The 10,629-nt window shown below is 55.9% G+C and overlaps 4 protein-coding genes across 4 annotated transcripts; 2 read left to right on the top strand and 2 right to left on the bottom strand.

The window, feature by feature from the left end:
- Positions 1 to 808: 808 nt before the first annotated feature.
- BDV59DRAFT_18644 (C2H2-type zinc finger protein) lies at positions 809 to 2,056 on the top strand. Its single transcript, XM_073691030.1, has 2 exons — positions 809 to 943; positions 1,078 to 2,056. Exon 2 carries the CDS (start codon positions 1,104 to 1,106, stop codon positions 1,905 to 1,907), a length of 804 nt encoding a protein of 267 aa, XP_073548691.1. The 5' UTR covers positions 809 to 943; positions 1,078 to 1,103; the 3' UTR covers positions 1,908 to 2,056.
- Positions 2,057 to 2,757: 701 nt separating this feature from the next.
- Positions 2,758 to 5,145, top strand: BDV59DRAFT_18689 (uncharacterized protein). The gene is made up of 3 exons (XM_073691099.1): positions 2,758 to 3,349; positions 3,395 to 4,867; positions 4,959 to 5,145. Exons 1-2 carry the CDS (start codon positions 3,004 to 3,006, stop codon positions 4,855 to 4,857), a joined length of 1,809 nt encoding a protein of 602 aa, XP_073548690.1. The 5' UTR covers positions 2,758 to 3,003; the 3' UTR covers positions 4,858 to 4,867; positions 4,959 to 5,145.
- On the bottom strand, positions 5,057 to 7,607 carry BDV59DRAFT_18666 (uncharacterized protein). Its single transcript, XM_073691061.1, has one exon. The coding sequence runs from the start codon at positions 7,458 to 7,460 to the stop codon at positions 5,343 to 5,345; it is 2,118 nt and encodes a 705-aa protein (XP_073548689.1). The 5' UTR covers positions 7,461 to 7,607; the 3' UTR covers positions 5,057 to 5,342.
- Positions 7,608 to 9,051: 1,444 nt separating this feature from the next.
- BDV59DRAFT_18629 (uncharacterized protein) lies at positions 9,052 to 9,559 on the bottom strand. The gene is made up of 2 exons (XM_073690999.1): positions 9,288 to 9,559; positions 9,052 to 9,227 (listed from the first exon to the last, which is right to left on the bottom strand). The coding sequence occupies exons 1-2, from the start codon at positions 9,517 to 9,519 to the stop codon at positions 9,178 to 9,180; spliced, it is 282 nt and encodes a 93-aa protein (XP_073548688.1). The 5' UTR covers positions 9,520 to 9,559; the 3' UTR covers positions 9,052 to 9,177.
- Between the last annotated feature and the right edge of the window lie 1,070 nt (positions 9,560 to 10,629).

Raw genomic sequence — 10,629 nt, 5'->3', positions numbered from 1 at the left:
CGACCGAAGTAGATGGGTAGGATAATAATATTTTCGTTTGTGATAATTTATTCTCCGCAGAAGTTTATACGCCGGATGGGATTTTAGAACACAGTTGGAATAATTAATTTATGAACCCCAACCACGAAGCCGAAGCAAATACTGATGCCTAGGGCCCACCCGGCCCACCGAACTAAAGCCACTAAGTCAACTAAACTCACGGGGCTAAACCCATCCATCCTGGCCAGAGCTTCTGTGAAGAGAGACCCTGGACCGGTTTCATGATATCCATCCTTCTTTTATTCTCTTCCTCTTCTTCTTCTTCTTCTTCTTCTCATCTTCCTCCATCGTCTTCCCATCTGTACTTCAACCATCTTCTCCTTCAATTCTTCCATTCCCATCTTTCCTTCTTTCTCTCCTTCGTCTCTCCTTCTCTCTCCTCTTCATCACCGCTTACTTCGTTCATCTCCACTTCTTATCTCCCTATCGATTGGACTTCTAGCAATCCCCCCCATCACACCTCTCTATATTCCTACTTCTTCTTCTCTACTTCCCCCGCGCTCAACACTTCTCTGGAAGACTGTGTTCCGAGCCTGTCTCCGTGTGAAACACCTCTCTTTGATTCCCTCCTGCAATACCACCAACACCCCAGTCTTCTGCGCCGTTAAGGGTTGCGTGCATCCGCTGTCAACACGGATCGGTGGCGTCGGATTAAAAAGAAATCCACCCCTGTCCGACGATTGTCTGACCCGGTGGCTGGCATTGGTAATTTCCGGATTCTCTTTTGATCCAGAACGTGGGTGCTTGCTCGCCGCGGAAGTCTTTCCGGCCGAGCACAAATACGACGACCAGGAACCCCCCTCGAGTCGCCGGTGGGTCGTTGTGAGATCTGCCCCCGAGTGCCCGTCCATCGTTCGGGTACCTGTTACACGAAACGAAAGGACAAACATCCTCGAAGAAATCGGTGCGTACTTCTGTTTCCCCGGCCTTGGGAGTTCCCCTGATTTGGTGTGGAGTGCTGGAGACGTGGGATGATCGATGGATAGACATTGTCCTCCGGAGAGATAAATCAAGGGTACCCGGCTAATTCCTCTATAGTTCTTCACCATCGAGGTCTACAGAAAATGGCTAGCTGCAAGGCGAGCTTTGTGTCTATTTTGAACAATGATGATAATCCCGCCTTTGCCGTTCGATCGTCTCACAGATCCGCTCGACACCATTCCCCGTCATCATACCCCTATCCACCAACGTACTACCAGTCCGAGTCTCGGTATGGACGGACGTACGAGTCGAGGGCCGTCTCACCCATGATCCCCCGGCCAGCCTCGGAAACCACCCAACCCGCCTCCCCCGGCTCGTCTGATTGCTCCTACGACTATATGAGCAGCACGACCACCAGTTCCTACTACCAATCTGGCCGACCTGAGTCCCACGTCTATCCCGCGTCGGCCGCGGGATCTCCCGAGAAACGACTCAGTGCCAACTCGGGGGGCGAGCCTCCGTCCCCGCCCGCGTCGATCGGCGGGACCAAGGATGCTCTCGCCCCCAAGCCGCGAAAGAACAAGTACCCGTGTCCCTTCGCGGCTAGTCACGGCTGTTCCGCGACCTTTACCACGTCCGGGCATGCCGCCCGGCATGGGAAGAAGCACACGGGGGAAAAGAGCGTCCACTGTCCGATCTGCAACAAGGCGTTCACCCGCAAGGACAACATGAAGCAACACATCCGCACACACCGGACGCACTCGGAGGAAATGCAGAGTGATGGTCAAGGAGGGTGGACGGCCCGCCGCGGCGCTTCAACATCCTCGTACAACCACAGCCGATCGGTGAGCCAGATCGACGGCAATGCGTACGACCGCATGACGGGAATGACTTCGATGGCGTCCGGCGGTAGTCGCCGTGCGCAGCATTACGGGACCATGTCATGATGACCTTGATGGACGGATGTACGGATATATTTTCCGTTTCCTTCCTTTTCTTTTCGTCTATCCAACGGACCGTAATCTGACCCGCTGGAGAAGCGTGGTTGATTACAGATGTCGTATGACACCATGAGGAGAGCGACTGCTGTGCGGCACTTCCCGTGGCTTTTTTTTCCCCTTCTATCGTCTGAAAATGATGGATAGAGTTGGCATAGAGCGCTTTCTGCCGGGAATTCCGGCCAGAAAAGTTGGATGATCGCTTGGATCATTCCATTTATCGGATTGTGTACCAATTGATGGAAGATGGATACATTGAATTTTTCCTTGGATGTTATTTACAGGATCTGGCATGGTTGTTTTCTTGGATGTTTTCTATCGGTATTTGTTGTCATAGCCCCTCAGCGTTCATTTCTTGTCATAATTGGTTATGTTCTGGTTGATTGGATTGCATGGAACCTGATGTACAGTATCTTACAAGCGTCCGTGAGGACGATGTTTTATGGAGGCAATGAACGATCCCTTCTGTCGACACTACATTCTTCCGATGCCAGTGAACCATGGTACGGCGGCACTCATGGGGCCACGAACCACTGGGTCCGGAACACATAGGGAAAGGTGTTTATGACAAGTTATATAGTGAGTCTCCCACATCGAAGGATTGACGACGGGTTTTGAAGTGCGTCTTTTCTTATACTTCAGTTGATCCTTTCGATGCTCGGAGCGGGAGCGATGATGTCATGGGTTAATCAGCTCGCTTTCCCTGATATAAAGAAACAACGACAACAACTTCAGCCTTCGACTCTCCAACTCTCTCTTCGCTCCTCTCATCTCATTCAAACACCTGCTGCCTCGCATCCCTTGTTCTCGCGGTCGAATGGTTTCGTCTCTTCCATTGCCCCGAAACGCCCTGTCGCACCATCTCTGAATACGTCACAAGGCTGCCCCGCCTTCGCCACACTGCGTCTCGTATTCTCCCAAGATTATTTCAATTATTTCCTCCATCTCTTTCCCCATCATCATTCCATCTGCTTTCTCCGACATATCCTTTCCCTCTTCCCTTTTCCCTTCCATGAGCCTCATTTCCTAATCACCCCCCGCCACCATGGCCTACTACGACGAACGTCCCTACTATCCCCCCACCCGGGATCGGCCCTCACGGCCCGGCCACTCCCAAGATTACTACTACGGGAATCACCCCTCTCACATGGACATGGTCCCTCGTTATGACCGCAGCGACGAGTCCATCGAGGAGATCCCCCGCGATTACCCACCCGGTGACTACGCCTATGACTACCCTCCGCCGCGACACCAGAGAGTCGCTACCGTCCAGGAAGGCGTGAGACGCTCTCACTCAATGAGCGGCGGCCGTGGCGGGCCCTACTACGACGACTCTGACTACTACTACCGTCCCAGTAGGGGCCGGCGATCCAAGCACCACGACGACCGTTGTATGTAGCCCCAAGGTCCAACTACACCCAAGCTAACCACCCCAGACGGCCACTACAAATACTCCCGCTCTCCATCAACCAGCCGCTCGCCCCCGCGTCGTCGACGCAAGTCTCTCTCCGAGCAGGCGCTCAGCGCCCTCGGACTCGGCTCCGCCGCCTCCAGCGGCTCCCGTCACCGCGACGAGCGCAGTCGGAGTCGCGGCCGGCGCAACCACCACGGCCGGTCATATTCGTACTCGCCGTCACCGACGCGGCATCACCGTCGCGCTCGGAGCGAGCAGCGCATTGCACAAGCCGTCAAAGCCGCCGTCACCGCCGGCGCCGTCGAGGCCTTCCGTCTCCGCAAAGACAAAGGCGAGTGGACCGGTGAGAAGGGCAAACGCATCCTTACGGCCGCTCTCACGGCCGGCGGAACCGACGGCCTCGTCGACCGCGACCCCTCCAAGCACTCCAAACGCCACATCATCGAGTCCACCCTCGCTGGCCTAGCCGCGAACCACTTCGTCAACGGGCCGCGCTCCCGCTCCCGCTCCAAGGGCGGCCGTCACCATCGCAGTCGTAGCCGGGTCCACGATATTGCTGCCACCGGCGCCCTAGCCGCCGCCGGAAAGGAGGCCTGGAACCGCTACTCGCGGTCTCGGTCCCGTCCGCGGCGCGGCCGCTCCCTATCCCGCGACGGGAGCTACGACGGGCGGCGCCAGCGTAGTCGCAGCGTGTCGGACTACATCAGCCGCGGGCTGGAGGCGCTCGGCCTTGACAGCAGCAAGGACAAGGCGCGGGAGCGCGAGCGAGACGATCCCCATCGTCGGCACCGACACCGCTCCTCGCGGTATGGCGGACCCGACGACGGCGATAGTTACTACTACTCGGATGACGATGATTGGGACAGCGAGTATGGACGGGGCCGCCATGGCGCGTCCAGACGGACCAGGCATTCCAGAGACGTAGGTCGACCCCTCGCATCCACCACAAACCCTAGCAGCAGCAGCGGCAGCAGCAGCAGCAGCACGCACACAGCCCGACCTCAAGAGCACGCTTCTGACGCAGACAACAGTACCGATGAAGACCGGCGGCATCGTAAACTCACCCGCGACACGCTCGTCGCAAGCGGCCTCGCCACCGTCGCGACTATCCATGCCGCGCACGGCCTACACGAGAGCATGGAGAAGCACAAACGGACGGCGCAGATGCTGCGCGAGGGCGACATCTCGCCAGATGAGGCGCGCCGGCGGCGCCTCAAGGGCAACCTGTCCGACGTGGCGAGCGTGGGGCTCGCGGCGCTGGGGGTGAAAGGCGCCGTGGCACAGTGGAAACACGCGAACGAGAAACGTCGCGAGCGGGCGTCGTTCATGCGCGAGCGCTCGTTGCGTCGGGAACGCCGGGGCGATCCGACGCTGCTGCCGCGGAGGGCGAGTAGTCATGGGCCCCCCGGACGGACGATGTATCCGGATGAGATCGAGGAGAATTACTCAAGTCCCCCGCGAGGGAGACGCGAGTCGGTCTTCTGACCTGGTGGTGGTACGTTTTGTTAGAATGGAACATGATAATGAGTTATGAGTTTATGCTTGAATGGATTTGAAGGTTGATTCGGCGGTAGTACACGGACCAGATCGATCGTTGAATGAGAGTTACTGCAAGTTGATCCCAAACCAGAAAAAACTTCTATATACAAAAACCTAGGAGAACACCAGATCCTTTACCCGTACGTAGACAACAAAAGATGGATGAAGATTCATCAATGACCGGCTTGAGAATGGACCAGAACAGAACAAAACAGAACGGACGGATGGAACGGCACAGCAGGGAAAGGAACGCTTGAACGCTCGATCGGGATCAGAACGGCAAACGACATGCGATGACAGGGATATACGAAGGACGGACGATGCAAGAGGGAGTGACGATCCGACAGTCATTCCGATAAGGAGAGAGCGGAGGAGAGGAGCGGGAGCGTAGGGTGGGTTGTGGAGTGAGGGAGGAAACGGAATGGAACGAATCAACGGTCAGCGTTCAAGTTCAGCCAACTCATGTCGGAATTGACGTTGCTCTTGCGGGTTGGGAGCGGCTCGAGGGTGTCGGGGATGACGACGCTGGAGCCGCGGGTGTTGGTGCTGGCGCGGGTCGACTCGTACGGGGCAGGCACGGCGGACGGCAGATCGCGGCTGCTGGGGTTGTAGTAGCTGCGACTGTAGGTGCTGCTGGGGGGACGGCCGAGCCAGCTGCGCGAGGGGTGGCCGTTGTTATCGTCGCGGAAGTGATCGCCGTCGTCGGAGGCGAGGCTGACCGAGTCGGCGCTGGAGATGCGCGCGGACTGGCTCTCCGGGATGGCGATGTGACGGCCGTCCTTGGGCGAGGCGGCGTGCTCGGTGGTGGGACTGCCGCTGATGACGCGACCCAGCGGCTTGGGTTCCTCCAGAAAGGCGAAGTTCAACGGGGTGAGGGTTGTTGTGGGCCAGACGCTGGTGCGGTCTTCGGACTTGGTCGCTGTCGCTGTGGTTGTGGTGGGTTCGGGTTGCATGCTGGCCAGGTTCGTGGCGCTGTTGTCCTGGAAGTACTTGCTCCAGCCTTCGTTGGTGCGACGGTCCCCGGGACGGCCGCCGGCGGGGACGGAATCCTGCGCCTCGATGGCCTTGTCTAGGGTTCCTGGGGTGCTGGCGGCGTCACGGCTGGATTGGATGGTGCTCAGAGGACTGGGCTTGGGGGCGGCGTTCTTGTTGTAGGCGGGGAAACCGCCGGCGGATCGGGGGGACTTCTCGTCGCCGACCTTGCCGGAGAAGATGGCGAGCGAGTCAACGGATGAGGCGGCGAGGGGCGCGGGGCTCTTCGCCATGGGGTAGGCGGACTGGGTCAGGGGTTCCACGCCCTGATCTTGGAAGCTGAGACGATCCTTGTCGAGGGCTTCGGCGCGCTTCTGCTTGTCCTTCTTGCGCTTGATGAGCAGGAGGATGAGCACCAGGACGACGCCGAGGCCGAGGATGCTGCCCAGGGTCGCGCCGATGATGGTGCCGGTGTTGTTTGTTCCGGAGTCGGCTGCACCGCCGGCCGCGGTGGTGGTTGCTTCGCTGGAGCCGGTCGCGGTGGCTGTCGGGGATGAAGAGGTGGCCGTTGCGAGGATTTGTTGTTGCGATTGATCGCCGTAGAAGAGTTTCGTGGCGTTCACCCAGCTGTTGGAGGACTGGTTGAAGATAGCGAGGGAGTCAGTGCCCCCGCCGCTGGAGATGACGACCAGGTTGTTGTCACCCTGGGCGAGGGAGTAGTCTTGTCGTTTTGAGGATGACGCGAGCGTGTCGTCGTAGGTGGGGAGATCTTTCAGCGTGATGCCTCTCTTTCTCTTTCGTGTCGGCTGGCCGACGAGCTTCCCGGGCCGTGCGGGCTTTCCACCGGGGTTGAGTAGGGCCAGGCTGGTGACGGTGTTGGGGGAGACGCTCATGTCGAAGGACTGAAGGACTTTGCTTCCATCGGAGCCGCGGATCATGGCGCATTGGACATCGTCGGAGAGCGGCTCGGCGAGGGAGACGGGTGAGGTCTGCCAACCGTTGTCGGGGTCGAACAGGTGGACGCCCTCTGGCGTTCGCTCGCCGCCGACCAGGGCGGCTTGGTGGTCGTTCCATGGTAGCAAGACGGGGACATAAGCGGGGGAAGCTTTGGCGGCGGAATAGGAGAGGAGGTTGTAGGGAGCGGCGGTTTTGATAACGAAGGTATCGGAGGAGCCAACGGACACGTCGTCGAGATGGCCTCCGTAGACAAGCAGCGAGGCGGATGCTTTGAGATAGACCGCCTTATGGGAGGTCCGATTGGACATGTTCAGGTCGACGGCGCCGATGGTCTTCCACTGTTTATCCTTGAAGGAATACCGTTGCAGGCCGGGGGGGTTCCCGCTGGCATTGGTCCCACCGACGACATAGAGGGCCTCCTGGTCATTTTTACCCTCAATACCGCCCGTCACGCAGGCGGCATCGGAGACGGGGACGTTGGCCATGGGCAACCGGGACCAGGAGGCATTGCGTTCGAGAGGGATAGAAAGGAAAGCGTTGGCGGAATAGGTGTAGAGAGTGTTATCGTGAATGACAGAACAATGACCCTCCAGGCTGACGGGAGGTTTAGGGACAATCATATCGAATGACTGTGATGGAAGCGAAAGGAGAGAGGAAGCTTCGAAAAGTCCAGTCGAAGACGAAACCAGCCGCCAAAGGAAGGACAGGCGGGGGGGAGGAAGATGAAAACGAAGGACAGATGACTACCAGAGCACTATCTCATGTCGGATGATGATGAAGAGGAGGAGACGACGAACAGAAGGGAAGAGAAGAGAAAAGGAGAGTGAATGACGGATGGGACGGGAGATGGTCGAGGGCGGAGCTGCGATCGAGCCACTCGAGCTAGACGGATGGAGAGGGGTTCAGGGGGAGGATCATCGGTGGATAAGGGTAGAACAGGGAACGAACAAGAACGCTGGTAATGAGTGGACGATTGGAGGGAGAGGAAGAAGAATGTAGGAGGAGAGGAGGAGACGAACAGAGGGAGAAGTAAAGGCGAAGTCGAAAGAGAAAAGGAGGATGAAGGGATTCAGGAGGTGGAGAGCAGGAGGAGGATGAAACGCCGGACGGTGAAGATATTTCACGATCATTCGAGATTCAGACGTGGATATGCTCCGGGTGACATCTGCATATTGCTTCTTCTCTGGCCGGTCAGTTTGATTATTATTATCATTATTGTTGTTGTTGTTATTATGTTCCTGTTTCCTTGGTGTGTTCGTGTCGGATGAACCAGTTCATGCCGTCCATGGTTCCCGTCATCAATCTGTAACAGGCTGATATCATCACGACTCAGACCATTCTATCCGCTAGGACCCTCTGATCCACCATCGATTCAACATGCCGGTCACTAGCGGGTTATTTCTTTATGTTGGTATACCTAAGCACTCCGTACCTGGCTATTGTTGATGCATTTCCCCTTCGGTGCAGGGATAGATGACTCAGCAGTCCCAATCAGGAAAGATCCAGATATGCGTAGTATACAAGGTACTATAATGCGTCGACTGTCCATTTCCGGAACAGGTTTAGGATAGCGCTGCTTTTCGCTCTGGGATCAGCTGGGATCGTGGTATGAGCGCGCCCGGTGCGTGTGCTGATTACTCTCGGGTTACTGACGGAGCAGTCCAGGCGTAATAAGAAGTCGCAGCTACTTCTAGATCTATCACAGACCGCCTGGAGTAGATCTCTTCGGCCGTAACTGCTCAAAACATTCGGCTAAATAAACGTGATCTTGCTAAGCCAGTCTGGCCCTCCTTAAAGTTCAGCGCCCTTCAAATAATTACTAACGTTATAATTTTAGATAGCTAGGAAGTATGATATGTTAAATTGCGTACGATCTTTCTCCTATTAAATAATAGTCATTTCCGTATTCTCATAAGGGATCTCAGTCAACGATACCATACAAATTAGGACGAGAGGAAGAGGACAGGTAGAACCCATTGCTGTTATAGTCGAATAAATCTGGAAAGTGGCATAGGAACATATATTTTATTAGCTTTTATGTCTTTAGCAAGCCCAACTGGAGCGCTCTCTGTATATTATATCTGATTAACTATGGTATAATTGACTCCTAAGCAACGATCGACAGAAGCAACAAAGGTAAAACAAAGTCACTAATGAAGGAATGATCCGGTGCACCAACCTAGTTGCAAGGATAGTGACCATCGTAGTTGTAGCCCCAGTTCAAGAATGCCTCCTCCCCACTACAGATAGGAATGCGATTGCGACCAGCAGCCCGGAATTCCTCTTCAATAAAGCGTCCTTTCCGGAGACTATCTTCGTCCAGCGTGGACATATCCTTTAAATCCCAGCCATTCTTGCCGCCATTCTCATTGTACGAACGGATCGAACTATACCCGAAACGTTAGCTTCGCTAGCGACCCAAACCAAAGAGTCGGAAAATCACTCACCTGGCAAGCATATCATCGATCGAGGCAAAATAACTCCCGGTGGATTCGACCCAATTGGGGGCATCAAACTTGTATGGACGACAGACGCCCTGGCCGCCTCCGGGTGTTTGGCAGGTGTTAGACGCACTACCTTCTGGGTAGACGAGGTAGTATGCTTTCCCTTCGTAGCAGGCCTTGGTGATCTCGGCAGTGGTGTCGAATATATAGTCAGACACCGGGTTGCTGTCATCATCACAGTTCTGGTCGCCTGGGTCCAGCCAGAAGACGGACTGGCCCGACTCTTACCAGATTTGAGGAATCGCGCAAGAATAGAAAGAGCTCTGGATCAGTTCTTGCATCTCCTTGCGACTGTATCGTGGCAGCCGCTCGCTGTCCGATGGAATCAGGCCATCGATCATCTGGCCACCTTTGATCGCCATGGCGAGGGATGCAATAGATGCATCGGAGCCGTTGAAGAGTTCCTGAGCGGCAAAATCGGTGGAGGCCTCCCACAAATCAAAGGCTTTGCTCATATGAAGCTGGAATTCGCCTGCATCACCCTCGTCCCAATTACTGTATTTTAGTTAGCAAGTCACGGTATTTTCCAAACACTGCACACGTACTAGTCGCCAGGATTGGTGCCTTTGGCCAAGTTGACCCAGCCAGCTACGAGGGTATAGGATATATCTTTGGCTGTGTGGAGAGAACCGGGTCGTGTTCGGAGGGCCCTGCGCCGTCAGATCCAGTCATCTTCCATGACTTCCCCATTCAACTGATGAACTTTTCCACGGGCCATTGGGAGCTCGAATGGCGATTTGGCTTTGAACACAATTGCTCGCTGACAGATCCCGGGACTCCGAGTGAACATTACTCGCAGCAGCCCTGGCAGAGCCTAGTCTTTGCCATTGCGGAGGGCGGTATGCCCGTTGATCTCCTCGAGGAGCGGAACTGTGGCAGTGGAAATGCCGTTGCATTCAATGTGTCGGAGCCCCATTACAACGAATACGACCAGACCTGCCCAGTCGTGGAGCGTGCCGTGCCCAATCCTTATTCCCTGGAATTTACCGCGGAGGCTGTGGAGAATATTACCGTCTCCGCGCGTGACATGGGAGGATGTAAATCGGGTGATCTGGCGGCGAAACCGGTCACCTGCAAAAGCAGTGGGATACGTGTATCTGTTTGGTGGAGCAGGCTGGTGATTTTGGGTGCTTTCTGGTCTGCTATATTGCAATACTAACGTTCCCTCTGGCAAATGATAATGTAATCAAATGAGTCGTTGGGGAGCTGCCCCCGTAGCTCGAACCAATGCTGCCAGGACTCCGAAGTATAACGCTGTTTTGGGTGCCAACGCCGGGCTTGCAGT

Source organism: Aspergillus ambiguus (assembly GCF_047715705.1).
Source record: "Aspergillus ambiguus strain CBS 117.58 unplaced genomic scaffold BDV59scaffold_12, whole genome shotgun sequence".
Classification (NCBI taxonomy): domain Eukaryota; kingdom Fungi; phylum Ascomycota; class Eurotiomycetes; order Eurotiales; family Aspergillaceae; genus Aspergillus; species Aspergillus ambiguus.
The sequence above is the reverse complement of the archived record's forward strand: the minus strand, read 5'-3'. Positions and strand labels throughout refer to the sequence as shown.